Raw genomic sequence first — 18,652 nt, 5'->3', positions numbered from 1 at the left:
AAACGTTCCACTTATTTGTTTTTTGATTTTTTTTTTTGTACACTTTTGTTGTTTTAATGTGTAGATTATTATTTTTTTTATCTGCTACTGATGCAACAGATTTTGTTCCAGAAGAAAGAAATACCCACTGTGTGTGTGTGTGTGTGTGTATGTATGTGTGTGTTTGAAGCCTCTTTAGTTTTAGCATGTGAGCCCAGTTAAAAACTCTGCCTCCATTTATTTTTTATTTTTTTTGTTTTTTTCACCAACGGTCAAATATGAAGGATTCCTGTTTCTGTTTCTGATGAGTGCTGAACCGTTGACTGAAGAGACAGCTGCTGTGCACACCGGCCTCATCCTGCAGAAACCTTGTGTCACTCAGAAAACGAGTGTTTCACAGACAAACTTTTGCTTTTGCCATTTGGAGATGAGTGCAGTCGTCACCCCAGTGAAAACACGTTGCCTTACAGTAACAGAAAATGACTGAAATCCAGGGTTTTATTCTAGAAACTGCAGTGAGTTTGTCTCACATTTCTGGTTCCTGCAAGATGATGTGCGTGTGTGCGAAGCTTGGAAGCACCTGGCTGTTTGTTGTTGTCGTCATTATTATTATTGCACTTTCATTTTTAAGTGGAAACACTGTGTCTGCTGGTAATAGAGTCCATGCGTAACGTGACACAGCAGTGGAAGAGTTTGTCGCCTGTAACTCTGCTGAGGTGTCGGTCGGATGTTGTCAGATTTCTTTTCGTCTTGGTGAACGATCCTGAAGCTGAACGCAGAGGGAAACACACTCTGCCGTCAGCAGCTGTAACTGTAACTGTTCATGTTTCATAGTACGTGTCCACAAGTGCTCTGTGTTTACAGTGTGACGCTCTTCCCTTTAAATCTCTCCCTGACTGAAGTAACACATCTGAATCTCCTCTGTATGGTAGTGTGACTCCATAGTACAGACTGACTGATCTATAGTATGTTTCTGTTCATCAGATTTTTTTCCAGTTGATGTTAAGAGATGTTCTCCTTGATTTATACAGTCTGTGTACTGTTTCTGTTTCAATCACAGTTTGGAATTTGAGAATAAATGTTACATATTCTCATCAGAAAAATAAGATCCAGGTTTCATTCATTTATTATGTTTAGTGTGAAAAACTGATTGAATGACACAGTGTTATTGCCATGGAAATACTCCCTGCGGGTCTGTAGTGATTTATTTCAGCCACTAGAGGGCATCAGTTCACCATCCACTAATAACAGTTCTCACCTTGTGTTGATCCACTACAACAAGCAAGTAGGAATAAAGAACGAATTGGATTTATCTTTAACAAAACTGGAGCTGACAAATACACAGGAGCGATTCTTTGATTACCTGTGCGACGTTTGTTTCAGGTAAAGGAGAAAGCAGAGTGTTTTATTGGAAAACCATCTTCATGCGGAGTGAACAGGAAAAAAAAAAAGTGGTAGCCACTGTGTGAAACATCCAAATGATTCAAAGATTATCTTAAAATAAACCAGATTGCTCCAGTAATACCATTTGATTTATTTTTCTTTTATTATTTCCAACAAGTCCCTTCATTTTTTTAGAGCAAAGATACAGGTTGTGATGCTGCATTCAGGGCACAGTCAGAATTCCCAATGACTTTGGTCCTGAGCTGTGTAAAAACAAGGAAACATGGACATTCAGATTCAAGTTTTTCCCCTGTGCTCCAGCTTATATTAGCTGAACACAGTACAATTAGGAACTGTTAAATCACTTGCCAAAAATGTATTTTGGGGTTAATAAATATGTAAAAAGATTGATAGTGTTCCATCTCTCTGATACATCTGGAGGATCCTATTCAAGTCATCTGAAGCCCAATGCAGTATGCATAACTTTAGCAATGATTTTCCCATCCCATATATATTTTTGAGGTCTGAGACTAAAACTTATCGAAAAGGGAATCTACACCTTTTCCCATCCAAACACTCTGTCTAGATTGAGCCGTTCTGAGATTTATTTTGACCATGTTGTGAACTGTCCCAGATGCTACGTCAGAAAACGTTGAACGTATTTGATTTTATCGTAGCGAAGCCAGGATGCGCTTGTTACTGGAGTATGGAGACAAATCTGAGACATCCTGATTAATACCCAGTAAGATTGTCAGAAAATTGTGGTTAAGGAAGGAGGGAGGCAGCAAATACTCCAAAATAACATAAAATGGCTTCAGAGAAGGCAAAGACCAGCACTGGTGGTCCCTGGTTTAGGTGGAAACGAGGTGGACTGACTGAGCTGGAATTCTGGCATCATGCACTCCAGTCACAGTTCTCTCCTACTGGAATAATCTTGTAAACCTCATTTGAGATTAGCTGTGTGGGCTGTAAGCCCCCATATCAGCATGACAAAAAAGTCTGAAGTGTGAACAATACAGCACTTCTGAAAGTCTTATAGTCTGGACAAGCTTTTAGTTTCCAGGACCAGATCTTGGCTGTTCAGGAATAGTTCAGAATGGAGTTTGCTTTCTCAAAGGACACATAGGTTTGTGTCCATTAACACCTAAACTCCTGGAAAGAAAGAAAGAGTGTTCATCAGTCGCTCAGTGAAAGCAATCCAATGAGCCCCTGATGGGGAAGTCCAGACATTCACTGCACAGGTGAAAACAGGTGACGCTGCTCCTTAAATCCAAACGTTCTTCTTCTGGAAACTGTGAACTTGACCAACTCAGCCTGAGCTTAACTCACACACAACTGTTTTATTTCTGTGATTGTCTTCTGGATCAGACAAAAAGTCGTAATTTCTTTCACTGACTGTTTTCCTCTAAGGTTTGATGCCTTCGCGGTCCGCTCAGAGGAGTTGGATCATCTTTTCAGCTTCCCTCCCTACCCTCCTCTGACATCCATGCACGTCAAAGAATTCCTCCTCCCTTCTCTTTCCGTCTATCTTCAGAGAGTCGCTCCTCCTCTTTCTCCTTCGTCCCCTCCTCTTCTCCTGAACTCTCCATACATCTGGAAGAACAGCTCCATCTCTCTCTGCAGCGTGCTGTTTCGGAGGTCGGCGTCGGCTTTGGCTCGCTCCATGTTGCGGATCTTGACCTCGGCGACACTCTGGCTACGCCTCTGCTGCTCCAGACTGACCCGAAGTACAGCAACCTGACGCCTGAGGACGTCATTACAGCGCTCCAACCTGCAGCATATACACATACACACATGTTTATAGTGCATATAGTGCATACGTATACAACAAACACTATCTAAAAAGTATTTCACACTTGTGAAACATCAATTTAAATTAAGGTTACTTTGAGTATTTATTCATGTTTCCTAAGTTTAGCATATATTTACGTTCTCTTTGTGTTGTTTATATTGATCTAGGCTACTGTCTGATTCTGGCCTGCATGTAAATAATCATCACTTTCTCTGACTACTGTATATTTCAGTTAGTTTTCCCATCTACAGTTAAAATCTACAATTTTACAGTTAAGACATGTGGGATATGTTAAAATTTTATGATTTTTAGGAGCATTTTTTGCACATGTACATGTTCAGTGAAATCAAAATTAGTTTGTAGAAGTTAGAATTTAAATGAGATTTCAAAGTGTACCAGAGCAGCATGTATGGTGGCAAATCCTTTCATTTCTATCAAAGAAGCTACAACTTCAATACCAAAGGACAAATCTACAAACACAATGATTTTAATTCTCCACACAAAAGTACTGGATGTGGATGAAAAATGTGCTTGGATGATGAAAGGATGCCATCTTCCTCCTTGTGTTGGTATCTCACCTCAGTATCCTGGTCTGGTACTCAGCCCTCTGCTGGGCCATCTGCTGCCGCAGCTCAGCCAGGAGTGAGTGAGCGTCCCTGAGCTGTGGCTGAGGCTCAGGCCCCTGGAGGTCTGGAGGACCAGAGGGGAGGAACACCTCAGAGCTGCCTGTACTCAGAGGGCTGTCACTGAGTACAGATCCTGAGGCAGGGGAGTTAGGGTGGTGGAAGTTATCATCCTCATCATCATCTTGATCATCATCATCGTTGTCATTGTTGTTGTCTTCATGTTCGTCATTTTCGCTGTTTCCCTCTTTTGCTACTTGACTTGAAGGTAACCTTTTAGATCTCTTTGGTGACATGTCAAGACTAACTGCACCCACAGCATCACCACTCTCATCCAATGGTAGAACCTCACAGGAAGACCATGAAGAGGAGGAGTCCCTTGTCTGTACCGCCTCCTCTATCTCCGCCTCCTCTTCAATCTCTTTACCTCCAATATGGCCTACTGGATCATTGGATTCAAGATGTCCACCAGTCACATCCTCCATCCTCTGCTGTTGAGACACTCTGTCCAGGTTGTCATAGGCAGAAGGGGTGCTGTCCTCCTGAGCCTCACTGCTGCCCCCACTGGCTATTTCTGGCACTGCACTCTCTCCTTGTGTGGCACCAGAAGTCCAGAAATCAGCACCTGCTGCTCCCGGGCCTGGCCAGGCCGTTGCCCAGCCCATGAGCCTCGGCCTGGGTTTGGAGCTGTCTGGCAGTGGGTCTTGTAGCTGGAGGCTGGTTGTAGAGGCTTGAATACTAACAGGAGATGGTCCTTGGCCAGCGTGGTTCTGGTGGTAATTTATGTTGGCTTCGCCAGAGTGGTGCTGAACAGGCTGACTGGTGGAAGGCAGGGGGTAAAAGCAGTTCTCTGGGTGGGAGGAGGTGTAGCGATGGCCGAGAAGTCTCTTCTGGCCAGAGGACAAGTCTGATTTGGCAGCAGAAGAGTGGATACAGCTACAGGAAGCAACAAAAGGGAGGTTAAACTTTCAAGATCCTCTGAGTGGTTTTTATATCTAAATTTTACTGGCAAGGACCACAAGGACCAAACCACAACAGTGTGTGATTAAAGGTTTACTGACCTAAGGTAGTAGTGGGCACTGAGGATGGATGAAAGTGATAAAAGTGAGGAAGATAGAAGATAAAGTTATTTATTAGGTGTGTCTTAGACAGATCTCTGCATGACTGGTTCCCTTCTCTCCATCCCCTCTGTGTGAATGGTACCCCTGTCTCTTCTCCCTCAGTGTGAATGGTGCTCTTGTTTCTCTCTTTCTCTGTGTGACTGGTGCACCTGCCTATTTTCCCTTTGTGTGAATGGTGCACTTGAGTTTTGCCTTTTGTGTGTGAATGTAGTCTATCCTCTTTCCAGGTCTTTATGGTGGAAAGGTGGTCATGTGGTTCAGGTCCTACCTGTTTTGGGGGCACCTGGAAGGAGCCAGATAGAGTGTGAGACTGTGAGACGTTTGTATGTTGAAGTTTTGTTAGAGCAGGTGTGTTGTACCTGGTCTTCTGTCCATCTGCAGCAGGCTGGCCTGGCTCTCTGGAGCGCTCTGTGATGAGCGGCAGAGACAGCTGGCGGAGGCAGGGTGACGGGTGGAGGTGAGGCTGCCTCAAAGCACTTGGCGATGCACGTGAGCCTCCTGGTGTACGGGCGGAGATGGACGGAGGGACTTTGGCGAATAGAGACTCATGCTCTCTGATCAGCTCCAACATGAGCACCTGCACCAATGCTGCACCTACGACACAGATAGATTAAGATATTCTTAAAAGAACCCTTTTAGTTCTCGCAGGTTCTTGTGATAAACTAGAAAAACATTAACAGTGTTTTTTAATGCTGCCAATGGGTTTTGGTGGAGCTAGACAATACAGATTTGATCAGAGGAAAGCCTGGGTGGAGCACTCGGTATGCAGAGGCTATGCTCAGCTTGGATTCACAGTGATTTAAATGGATTGATCCAGCTTCATTGTGAAAGTGTCATAGATACTTGGCAAAACACTCCTGCAGCATAATCCACTTTCCGCTTCCATCAAATACTCAGTATAATCCAAACACTCATGTTTTTGTCAAAATATGTCTAAATACACTGCTTGTGATTCAAATCTGACTCACGACCCTGTGGAGCTCATAAGTGCACAAAGTGTTTTATGTAAGTACGAGATCTTTCAAATTATTCTGATGGAATAAGTTTCCATAACAATGATTTATGGAACCATTTATGGGCCATAAATTTGAAAAGAAAAACAGTAATGAAACATTCATATGCTGCCAGTTTGTCTGTTTACCTCCCATGATGCTTTGTGGGTCTTCAGCCTTGGCTCGGAGGATATTTGGCCCAAACACAGTCGCCAGGTTCTGGCTGCTCATCTTGTTACTGCTGGAGTAACTCTGGACCTCATTTAGAAACCTGCACACACACACACACACACACACACACACACACACACACACACACACACACACACACACACACACACACACGCAGTTTGAGTTTGAGTTTAACAATTTCAATCCACTTTGTCCTTTCCATATTTAATAATACAAGACAAACACGTGAATGAAAACCTGGCTACAGACTGTCTGTCCAAACAACAAGGTAGGAGGAGTCTTACTGGCAGATAAACTTGAGTAGGTTGAAGTTTGCAACCGGCAACTCACGAAGAAGATTTCTCAACTCCCCCAAACCCTGATAGTAGAAGTAGGCATGGAGAACAAGAGGATGTGAGGGTGGAGGTGAAAGAATGGTGAAAGAAAAGAAGGACAAAAGCAAAGACACAGGTTGAGAAGGAAGAATGGATGTTTCTTCTTACTGTATTGGTGCCGACACACTAAAGTGAGTTTAGTTTGAGTTTTTTACCATTTCAGGTGCCAAAGACCAATCTTTTGATGAATGTGGAGAAGCACAAGGATAAACATGAACCGGCAAAATGCGAAGACGTTATTAACACAGGTTTCACATTGGCTTTACAAATGTTTTTGGTTAGGCCTCACTGATAAACTGCAAGAAATACTGAAAGTAAATATAACTGTGCCTCACAAGAGCAACTTAGTCAGTTTAGTGGTTTAGTCAGAAGTGTGTTCTGCCAAGAGTGATGTCACAGGGTCCTGGACTAGACCTGGACATCACTGCAGCAAGGTGAGGAGTTCTAGAGCCTACACACTGGTCCTTTAATGAATGACTTGTTTGACAGCGTGGTGTACAGAACTGCAGTTACCAGTGTGCGGTCACTTGACAGCTTCTGACCACAGAAGAGGAATTCCTGGTAGCGACTGTATGGAACCAGAGGCTCCGGCAGCTGTCTGAGGTAGAGCTTCAGCAGTGACGCCACCGTGTGGACGTCTGTGCTGCTGCAGGCGAAACACACAGCGAGCTAGATTTCAACCCTTTAAAGAACACGTGAACAGGAACCAGTACAGGCAAGAGGGAGAGGGACTGCACCTGTCGAAGGACGGTCTCTCCCCGGCATCAAAAGCCTCCTGCAGTTCTTTGACCAGACTGGCCTGTCCTGACTGGCGAAACAAACCCACTTCATGCAGGCCTCGCTCCCGGATGAAGGTCACACACTGCTCCACCACCAGAGGAACCAAACGCACCCCATAACGCCGCTCATACAGCACCGTCTCCTCCAGACGCTGACCAAAGACCCCTGCAAGGGACGAAGGTTAGAATGAGATCCCTCTCTGGAGCCGAGATCCACCTCATCCAATCACAAAGAAGATGACCGGTCTTTGAAAAACCTTTTACATTGCTAAAAAAAGAAAACAATTGGTTGTGTCCATGATCAGAAAATCAGATGATCTGAGTCGTCTGGCTTTGGAAAATTTTCATTTAATATATATAATTATAGATTATCAATAATTTTGTTATGGCTGACTTTTCAGCAAACGGTTGCCTACTTAAACATCCAGCAGACACAGAGCAATATTTGCATGTTTTTTCTAGGTGCTTGTGTTTATGTGTGTGTACCTGTGAAGGGGATCCAGACTCCCTTGTTGAGGCTCTTCAGCCACTCGTCACCCTGACCGGCGCTGTTAGATAGGAAGAAATACGAGCCTGGGCTGGCCAACACGTCTCTGTTACCTACAAACATGTTGTTTTTAGGGGGCTTGTACAAATCAGGTGCCAAGTTTGTCAAACCAAGTCAAGATCACTGCTGACATAGCACCCTATGCTTCACAAAGTGTGCCACCAGTTTACTGCACTTTTATAACAGATGAGCAAAGCTGATTTACTTCCCCGTTAAAGGTCCAGTGTGTAGGCTTTAGGGGGATCTATGGGGAGAAATTGAAGCTCTGTGTAGCTACAGCAGAAGTGGGTCCTCTTCCACGGAGCCTGCCTCTGACTCTAGAGAGCGCCTTTTGTTTTTTTGTGGTTAGGATCTCCTTGGAATGGGAGGAGTAAGGTAAGAGGTAATCAGTTGGTTGAATCTGATCTTCACTGCTAGATGCCACTAAATGCTACACACAGGACCTTTAAAGGTTGGTTAGAGAGTAAAAACTACTTGCTCAGACTTGGTTGGCTCCTAAACTTAGAGAAATGTCATGGTTAAAATGATAGAGGACTTTGTCTGGTAAGTGTAAATGTTGACCGAAGTCTCTTTAGCAAATGCTGTCTTTATTTAACGTGAGGCAATTTTATTTAATGTCCACATGGGGCTTAAAGAAACAACACCATGACCACAGTTCACATCAACAAAGACCAAAACCTTACCACCCAGTACTGTCAAATATGTATTATCTCCAACTATCAGCCACCAGCAACACACACACACACACACACACACCCTACCCCATCTCTATGGCATGGACTCATTAATACACTTTCCTCTCCTCCCATGTCCCATCATGCCCCACTGTCTGTCCTCCTCAAAGTCACATGAAACACACACAGACACATACATGTGTGTATGAAACACACACACTCACACACACACACACACACACACACACACACACACACACACACACACACACACACAATGTCACCTCTGATAGAAGCCTAAAGACCCTGAGTCAGCATTTAACAGATGTCACTTAAGGGCAACACACACACACACACACACACACACACAGCTACAGTTCTGGAGGGATTAACAAATAATATGTTGATTGCATGTGTGGTTTTGTGTGTGTGTGTCTCACCTTTGTGTCCTGTTCTGTCATGTTTCCAGGACTTGAAGCAGCTGAGTCCCATGCTGCAGCACTCCTGCTCTGGTTGTAGATGCTAAATGCAAATTACACACGACGATGTGAAGTTTTTTTTTCCAGACCAGCAGCAGTGCGTAGAAATCACTGTCATGCCTCAGTCAAGCTCGTGGTCTTTAACATCCTGGTAGATGTGTGGTCAAAAAGATTTGTTCCTGGGGAAAAGCCTCAAAAAAGGCACTTTCTTGGTGCATATGGAGCCATACATGCAGCTTCCTGGATACTCTGGTTCAAGTGGTGGATAGATTTAATGAGAGGTCCTTGGTTGATATTTGGCCACAATTTCCTGATGAATATTGCCTTATAAAAACTTAAAAGAGAGGTTTTTGGTGGATATAGCGCCTTAATAAGTGGAGTGAATGAGTGGATTTTACAGTAAGAGGGAATAAATTCTACCTTTAAAGGAAATTTCAACTAGCATGATGGAGAGGTTTCAGGTGAGGAGAACAAAAGTGTTGCATTTGGATACTTAACTATGAAAAACAAGTTATTTGCATATATGTTTAAACTTGCAGGGTCGTGCCTGGTATTTAAGTTATCCTAGATGGGCACAAAGCCTTGAAGAAAAGAGGATTATGGAAGATAAGGAACTTTTCCTATCATTAAAAAAGGCGTGTCCTTGGTATATGTCTTAAGGAGAGGTTCCTTGTGGATGTGGGGCCTTAAAGACAGATTTTAACCTCAAAGGAGATCTGATGGGTACCAAGGCTTAAAAGGAGGTCACTGGATGCAGGATTGCACCTTCAGGAGCGGCTCCTGAAAGCTGCAGACAGAGACGATCCTGGTGAATATGGAACAGAGAGAGAAAAGTCTCGGGATGCTGCAACCTTGCACGACTCAGCAAACAGACTATTCTTAAAAATCTTTCCCTGCTCCCTTCTGAAGACCATCAGCTGTGGATGCACAGACAGTTTCAGTCGATTCATTTACGAGACAAAGTCAACATTTTCCGATTCCTGTATTTCCAGCTTCCTCCTCGCACTGCAGAGGCACAGAAATTCCTGACAGAAAGTTCAACATATGCAAGAAAATGATCTCAGCATACATGTGCAGTGATGCTTAGTGAGAGACACAACCTTCAAAATGTTCCAAGTTGCTCATTGGATGTGCCGGTTCCTCTTGGTAGAACCGTTCTACCTTTACTACAAAGGACAGGAAATCATTCAGGGTGCATTCGTCCATATCCAGACCCGCAGACACAGAGAGTCTTCATTTGTCCTTTTGTTGCTTCAAAGAGCAGACTTCGTGGAGAACGTGTCCGTTCACACCCATGAACTCCAAACTGTCTCCGGTCCGCCGAAGCACCGGGAGTGAGACGTCTGACTTTGCTTCCTCTCTTTGTAGGAAGGAGTGTTTCATGATGACCGTCAGAGGATCAGACTTACTCCACCTGTCTCTTTCTCTATATTTCACTCTTTTCGCATTACATTTTCTCTCAGCAGCAGATAAAAAGTCAGACTGTCTTGAAGGAACATTTTACTCTTTTTCTCGTCCCCTCCACCAGCCAGGGGGTCTAACTACTCCATCGTCCACGAGGAAAGAGACGGTCTTAGTATTCCCTTCTGCATCCTCCCTCCTTCCTTGTGTCCCTCTCTGTCCTTCCCTTATTAGCTCTTTAAGTGGACGCCCTTCTCTATTTCCAGAACACAGCCTACATAACTGAATGTCCACATCTTCATCATCATCCCCATCCCTCTTCTTCCTCTCCTCCTTCACTCCGTCCCTTTTTCCTTCCTCTCTGTCTCTCCCGTTGTCCCTCTCTATGTCCCTGTCCAGCTCGTCCTTCTCCCTTGTTCCCACTATCCTCACCCTCTTTCTCTCTCCCTCTTTCTCTCCCTCTCTCTCCATTTCCCAGCAGTGTGTGTGCCCCCTTGTCGCCCCCCTCCCCATTTACCTCATCAATAACCATGGTCTGTGCGTGTGTGTGAAGGCTGTGCATTAGGAAAATTGGTTCTCTGCGACGCAGTGCTGTTTTACCAAAGTAATCACAGCTGATGGTGAGAGAGAGAGAGAGAGAGAGAGAGAGAGAGAGAGAGATGGAGGGAGAGAAAGAGAGACAGAGAGAGAGAGAGAGAGAGAGAGAGAGAGAGAGAGAGAGAGAGAGCGATGATCTGGCTCAAATTCTGCTGCTGCTGAAGTATGGTCTGCTGCAGCACACACACACACACACACACAGTCTCTCTCTCTCTCTCTCTCACACACACACACGCACACACACACACGCACACACACACACACACACACACACACACTGTCACCATGATTCAAGTGGACATAAAAGTGAGAGAGGCTGGTCGGCCCAGTCAACTTTTGAACTCAATTAAAGTATGAAGAACCTCTCTCTCTCTCTCTCTCTCCCTCCCTCCCTCTCTCACTCTCTCTCTCTCTCTCCCTCTCACTCCCTCTCTCTCTCTCTCCCTCTCTCTCTCTCTCTCTCTCTCTCTCCAGTCCAATTCAATAAGCCTCATTGGCCTGAAGTACAATACGGCGTACAATATATATTGCTAAAGCTTTGTTAGTAATTAATATAAGCAATCAAATATTCACAGCTGTCCTGCCTACAGGCTGAAATACACACCAGACATAATTACATCACTAAAAGTATGTGGGCATGCCAATATCTCAGCCACATGTACGCGTCCATTGAGTTAGTGACCACCTGTATTGTACACCTGTACAATAGCAGACAGGTGAGGCACATTTTCATGCATCTTTTTTGTGGTGAATGCCATTATTCGCACTTGAAACACTGGCGGGCTCACAATCCAGTAGGTAGTGTGATACAGTACATCTCTGTATGCCTTCAATCCTGCAACCTAAACTAACCTAAGTGACTCATAGGAGCGTTTCCTGGTCTTCCACCACTATACTTAAGATTTGCTTTTGAAAAGGAAAAAGAAAACATGGAACTGTCTTAGCCAAGATGATGCTAATAGGAGACTATGCATTTGCATTTTCTGGTGTCAAAGTCAGACCGTTTGCTAGCCCGACGATCCACCTTCACTTCCTCACTTCCTGGTTTTCTGGTCCTCTAACAGCTGGCCTACTCCGCCTATGTGTGTGACAAACAAGCAGACGTCTTTGCTGGGTAAACAAAAGATAGGTCATTTTTAGTGTGACAGACTCACAACCTAATGTATATTAATGCTATACTGTACGTCTGCCTGTGTCTGATGGACTGAAGTCCAATCACGGCTGAGAGCTTTCACGTCTGTCTGTCAATACGAGTGGACGGCGTGCTCTTCATTACAAAGTGCCGTGTGTGTGTGTGTGTGCTCTCTGCTAAATGAAATCTGTCACCTCCTCTCCTCTTCAACTTGACTGCGTGTCTGTAATGAATCACATGCATGGAAGTGTTGTCAAAAAAACTGACCTCGCTAAAGGCATCTTCGAGCGAAAACATGAAGTCCAACAGCGGCAACCTCAAGTGACTATAAACACAGAACACACTGGTCCACTGAGGACCTCAGTGTTTAGAAATAATTATCCAAATATGGAGTTTTCCTTTGTTTTCATTGAACTGAAAAATTGAATGTGACTTGCACAAGATACTTTAATGAAAACCACCATCACGAGCTCATGAGGAAGAAAAAGTTATAATGAAAATTTAAGAGTGAGAATTAAGTCAAAAATTTGACTTTGATTAAACAAAATATGATATAAGCAGTAAAAAAATCCCTTTTCCAGAGGAGAAGAGCGCTTGTGTTTTCTCACGATGGTGTCAGCATCTAGTTTCAGAATTTGAACTATGCTGTCAAAGGTGAGGATATTTTTATTTTTTATGTTTAGGATAGAAATACAAGCCTGCGGTGGTGGTGCGTCAAAGCTACAGGGAAAATTCCAACTGTCACGCCCTCGAACTAAACTGCATTTGAACATCTGGCTGTTAAAAAGGCTGTTTACCTCAGTAGGAAAGTGATAGACCTTGGAAACATACCTGATTCTTATCAGCTGCACAAACAGTAGCATCTATTCAATGAAACATTTTCAGATTACTCTAACTTCATACCTTCAGGTAGTGCAGGCCCGCTACAAGGACTAAAAACTGACATATTATTGCAAATGTTCTTGCTTTTTGAATAAATTGCCAAATATATAGAAATATCTGAGCTAAGAAGAACCACTTCTTTGATTTCCAAACTGCCTAATATGCTGAAAGTTATATTAATTTCAAGCCCCGACTAGACAAGTTAAAAATCCTGCATTTAATATGTTAAAGTTAACCTGCTGATTATTAAAATATTCAAATTGCACAATGTGTTAAAAGTAGTGTGATCAAGTGTCATGATACTGGATGTACAGTACACAGTGTTACAGTCAGTGATCACTGTAGCTGCTGCCACGCTGACCTCACTCCATTTAAAGAATTAATCTACGCTGCGGCACGTCTGGCTGCGCCTATCTCTGAAGTCACTGTGGGAACTTTGAACTTTGGCAGCTGATGGAAAACACCACAAAATATTTAGTGTGCGGATCTGCGAGGCGTCTGGCTGCCTGTCTGTCTGCCACGTCCTCTGCGGGATTTCATTCAGCCACGGTGTTTTGATGTTAATTTTAGTTTTGTTGTCAGATTTAGCTCTGCTGCAGGTTGTAAAGCTAAAATAGCTTGTTTGGATATTTTATGGTGAAAACATGACCTTTAAATGCAAAAGGGAAGGGAAGTTGCAGGCTGGTCAGTTGACCTTGTCTAATCTTGCATGCAGCTTCCTTTGGTTGCTCACTGACTTTACATCAGCAGAGTGAAACTAGTTGCAACTACTAATTTATTGATTTTTTTATTGTCAATTAAGAAAGCAAAACCAACAATTAACTCTCCCTCCAGGTGTCTTTAGCCTCAGCTCATTATAGGTCATATTTTATACCACAAATTCCAAGTGAAAAAAAAAAAAACTTACATGATACTTTTTGGAGAATGTACTAAGTACACGTACTCAAGTAGTCCTTGAGTACCACTTGAGTAATACCTGATTATACTTGAAGTGTAAATAGTTGCTAAATTAGCACATTTTACAAACTTTAGGTGAAGTCCACAAGTAAAAATAGTTGTATTATACTTGCATTATATTATACAGTACAGTTGTATTATATCACCAACGTGCTGGTAATATACTTAAATACACTTCAATGAAGTGAAATTAAAGTACACTTTAATTAAGCTGCTAATAGTGTTTTACAACTAACTTGAAAACAAGTATATTTTTCATTAGAACACTTTATTACTATTAAAAGCATTTGTAATTCAGTACACTTTTTAAAAGTACATTTAAGTACAATTTATAATACACTTGAGATAAAGTACACTTTGTTTGAGTACTTTGAAATACCACTTAAAATGTTGCACAATGAGTATATTCATTTTTAATACATTTAAGAAGAACTTTATGAGATCTGATTCGAAGTACATTTTTTAAAAGTGTATGACAAACTTACTTCAGATGAAGCACAAAAAGTAAAAGTGTACTTGTAATGACTTTTCCATACTTAGATTATATTTCTAACAGTCTAAATTGTACTCCTTTCGACCTGGCCACTCCTGAAAACCATTAAAATGTAGTGTTGCAACTTTCCAGATCTTAAAAATAGAGTAAATCCTAAATGACACCACACTGATAGTGAATGCTGAAGATAAAGAGTGAAAACAACATTGATCCAAACAATTTGAATCACTCTGAAACAAAACAACGTAACGCAGTATATGGACCAACAGGTGGAGACCCGGGTCTTGATGCCGCTGTGTTTACATATGTGCAATAATCTGGTCTGAAATGCATACTGAACGTGTATTGAGTGTCCAGTTTTATTCATGGAGTGCATCACACAATCTCCTGCATCATCCTGCAGCAACAGTTCCAGATCAGACACAGTACACTATGTTTCCTCATGTGGGACGAAAGAAGAGCCCCCTCTGGGTCAGGCCAGGGGTCAAGGCTGGAGCAGCTCCCCGTGTCCCTTTTCACTGCAGCTGGCTTTGGATTTTACTGCCTAGAAGTACACGGGAATGTTCACGTCTTGGTTTTCTGAGGGACATAAGGTTTTATTGCACCGCGGGCGCCATTTCTGTCCCTTGTTTGGCAGCTATGCAGCCTCGCAACGAGTGTTTGCGTCCGCCCTGGGAGAGACTGGTAGGAAGAAGCTGAAGAAGAGGAGGGTAACCTACTAAAACAGACCAACAGGAGACCAAACAGCAGCGAGCCAGTGACGAGGAGAAGCAGAAGATATCACAGCAGCAATAACAAAGACAGGTAAGCAGAAAAATCACTTAGACCAGTAAGACCAGGACTCTCTCTGGGTGCATCAGAATTATGTGACCAGTGTGGGGTTTTTGAAGCAGGAAGAAAGATTTTCAAAGTAAAGTTGCAGACCATGTAGTAACATCCTTTATATTATTCAGGTGGTGAACGTCGCTCCATCCTTGTTTGTGAATGACTGAGCCTTTCGAAGGTGCCCCTTTAATGCCCAATCATGATCCTCTCACCTGTTAACATTTACTAATTAGCACTGAACACACAGTGCAGCTGATCAAAAGTATTGGACAATTTTAAATTACACAAATTATAATTTTGACCTGATGATTGTACTGGACTAAAAGTTAAAGCATCACCAAAGTTTTTATCATGTTCCTGAGGGGGACATGAATGTGTATACCAACTTTACCAAAGTCAGTAGGACTCCTTTGGGGAACATGAATCTCAGCAAAAGTTTATGGCAATCCATCCGATATTTGTTATATATATGTATTTATTTCAGTTTGGACCAAAGTGGCTGGCTGACTGACCAACACACTGAGCTGTACTGCTAGCATGACAAATTCTTCCTCAGTTACCTGCTCTTCCTTCTGTTCCTCACTATAAAAACCGAAACACCACAGGCACAGACATGGATCCCTGAGGGATACCACACAAACAATGTCTGGAGAAGGCCGAGCTCCACGTGCCAGTCCAGTTTTTAAAGCGGTCTAAACCAGCACGTTCTGTCGGAATGGGGCCTCTAACCCTCTACGCTCGTAGCTACGGCTGCTGAGTGGTGAATGCTGGAGGATCTTAAGTGAGTGACAACCGTCCTGCAGGTTGTCAGCAGGATTGAGTCGTCCTCAGCGCTGATTTACAGTTGATCAGAGACAGCTGAGCCCGGCAGCATGGAGCGGTCCATTCCTGTGAGAGGGAGGAGGGGAGCCCTGCTCTGGAACGGCTCACACTGCTTCATATTGTTGGCTATAAAAAGCAAAACCTTGGCATCTCATAGGCCAGTCAACCAACACATGTAAATATTACAGTAAAAAAACAGGCATCAACAGGCAACAACATTAAAAAATAAGAGTTTTTTCTGAAACTTTCTCCTACTTGGAAAAGTGTCGACAAATACTGATATTAAAATCTTGCAGCTTCTGCAGGCTGTAGGTGGCACTGACAGTTAATGCCCGTTGCAAGTGTAAAAAAGACATAGAAATAGCACAGATATGCCGCAGGAGTGGAGGAGGAGGTGATGAAAAGATGAATAAGGAATAACTCAGAGTGAGAGAGAAACCCCCACTGTGCATGGCATGTCTGCTATTTGTGGAAGGGACAGGGAGAGGTTTTCTTTGCATTGGATTCGCCACTGCAAAATGCAAGCTGCAAGCTTGTTGACGTGCTGTTGTCGAGTTGCCAGTCACCCACCCCAGTCAACGGAAAGAATGGAAAGACGCAATTTGTAATATATATAATACAATATTGTACATTTTTCCTTTCTGTGCCGTTCTGCCACATTTGTATTCTCTTTTTACTTCATACTTGGCCATATTCCATTGTTGTCCTGAAACTATTAAAGTGAGCCACACTGCTGCACTGGGTACATTATATTACATGGCCATCACATTAGCATATATTGAATCTATCCCACATTCACTAACCTGCTGTCGGAAAAATTAGAACACTAAATGCTGAAAATAGTCCCACAAAATGTGCTCTTCTGACTCCTGTTTGAGTAATGTTTGCTAAAAACGACAGCGCCCAGCTGAATAAGAACATTACTCAGCCCTTTCGGAAATTCAGCGATCTATTTGTGAACTGTTTTTAAGGTTAAGGTCTTCAGCAGGACTCGGTGGACTCAGGGCTGAGTGCCACAGTTATTAGAAATATTCTGACCCGGTGAAAGAGTTGGATATTTTAAAGATAGCTAACAAGCTGAAAATCAAACAAAATACCTTTTTCAAACATCATCCATTTATTTTTATGTGGGCTATTCTGGTCTATATATGTAATATTCTGCTCTTGTTTATATTCTCTTTTACTTGGCCATATCCGATGGCTGCTCTAAAAACCCAGTTTCCACAGAGGGGCCATTATAGTTTCATGTTATCTTCTTGCCCCTCTGGAAGTTGCCCTTCTGGCTGGGGGGTCGTAAATAAGCCTTTTCCAAAAGGCCAGGGAAAGCCCTGGACATAGAGACACCAATGGGTTTGCAGGTTGGAGGGATGTAACACTATGTTTAGCTTTGAAAACAGAGAAGAAGGAATCGGGGGTTGGGGGAAACCTTTGCACTCGTGCATCAAGGCCTGCCGAGGACGGAGGGTTTGAATACCAGGCAAAACGCAGAGGAAGCCAAACGGGACATTTCAGTTTAAACTACTTTGTGCCAAATTTAACATTTCTATCTTAAAAAAAAAAAAAGAAAAGAAAGAAAGACGCGAAAAAAATTCAGCTTCACTCTCAGGAATCAGGTTCTTCATCCAGGTGCAGCGACAGATCGCGTAAGTTTTAATGCTCCCACTGACTTTTTTTTACAACCACTTTACTTGTACTAGCATGGTGTTAATGGAGTCATATGCTTGAATGTATAAGGACTATATTTTTTGTCTTCTTAGTTAAGGATAATGAAGGTCAGTTATGTGTCCGTCAGTCTAGTTTGATCTAGATTCTAGAATGAAGTATGTCAACAATTATTGGATGGATTTCTGTGACATTTTGGTCTCCGGAGGATGAATCTCACTGAATAACTCGACTTTTTACCGTAATATGCCAAAAAAAAAAACTTGTTACATGCAGACGGTTAGCATGCTGAGGGGAATATAAACTCTACATTAACATACATTTTGTGAGCAATAACTGCTGTGCACAAGCTGCGGGTAATGCTAATGCTAATGCTATGAATGAATAATGAATGAACATTTTCTGGCATGTGATAAACATGAACCAACACTCATAGACTTAATCAGACACATTAATCAGCCATAAATCTCGATTCTGGTATGCCGACATCTTACAACTACTAAAAAAGCCTGGATATATAAAATCCCAAAAGATCCCAGCCGGTGCAGGATTTACATAAATACATACATACACAGTCTCATTTAAATGCAAACAAATGTAAAGAAAGAAGATCAAAACACAAACAAAACAATGCCCTCGTTCTGCATGCACCAGTTCAGTTAGTATACTGTAAGACTAATCCAATTCAGTTTAATTCAATTCAGCTCCATTCCATGGACAGCTTTCCATGCTAAATGTAGTGCCAACATTACCAGGCTCATCTGTACTTATAGCCTAATGCTAAAATACAAAGTTAGCAGGCAACAGTCTGAGAGTCTGAGAGTCTGACATGTCCTAATGTGCAGCTTGGATTCGTCACATCACAGAGACTCGTCTGTCTGCGTCTTTCTCCGTCTTATCTGTGCAGTAATCAGACCTGCAGAGTCCGGAGCAGAGGGAGCAAACT

At 42.7% G+C, this 18,652-nt stretch overlaps 1 protein-coding gene across 1 annotated transcript; it reads right to left on the bottom strand.

The window, feature by feature from the left end:
- Nucleotides 1-2,892: 2,892 nt before the first annotated feature.
- On the bottom strand, nt 2,893-8,948 carry si:ch211-247j9.1 (rho GTPase-activating protein 22). The gene is made up of 9 exons (XM_041953069.1): nt 8,897-8,948; nt 7,722-7,835; nt 7,194-7,401; nt 6,970-7,102; nt 6,367-6,440; nt 6,040-6,161; nt 5,258-5,492; nt 3,733-4,713; nt 2,893-3,133 (listed from the first exon to the last, which is right to left on the bottom strand). Exons 1-9 carry the CDS (start codon nt 8,946-8,948, stop codon nt 2,893-2,895), a joined length of 2,160 nt encoding a protein of 719 aa, XP_041809003.1.
- Between the last annotated feature and the right edge of the window lie 9,704 nt (nt 8,949-18,652).

This window comes from Chelmon rostratus, chromosome 14, assembly GCF_017976325.1.
Source record: "Chelmon rostratus isolate fCheRos1 chromosome 14, fCheRos1.pri, whole genome shotgun sequence".
Taxonomy (NCBI): domain Eukaryota; kingdom Metazoa; phylum Chordata; class Actinopteri; order Chaetodontiformes; family Chaetodontidae; genus Chelmon; species Chelmon rostratus.
This window is presented reverse-complemented; position numbering and strand designations above follow the sequence as displayed.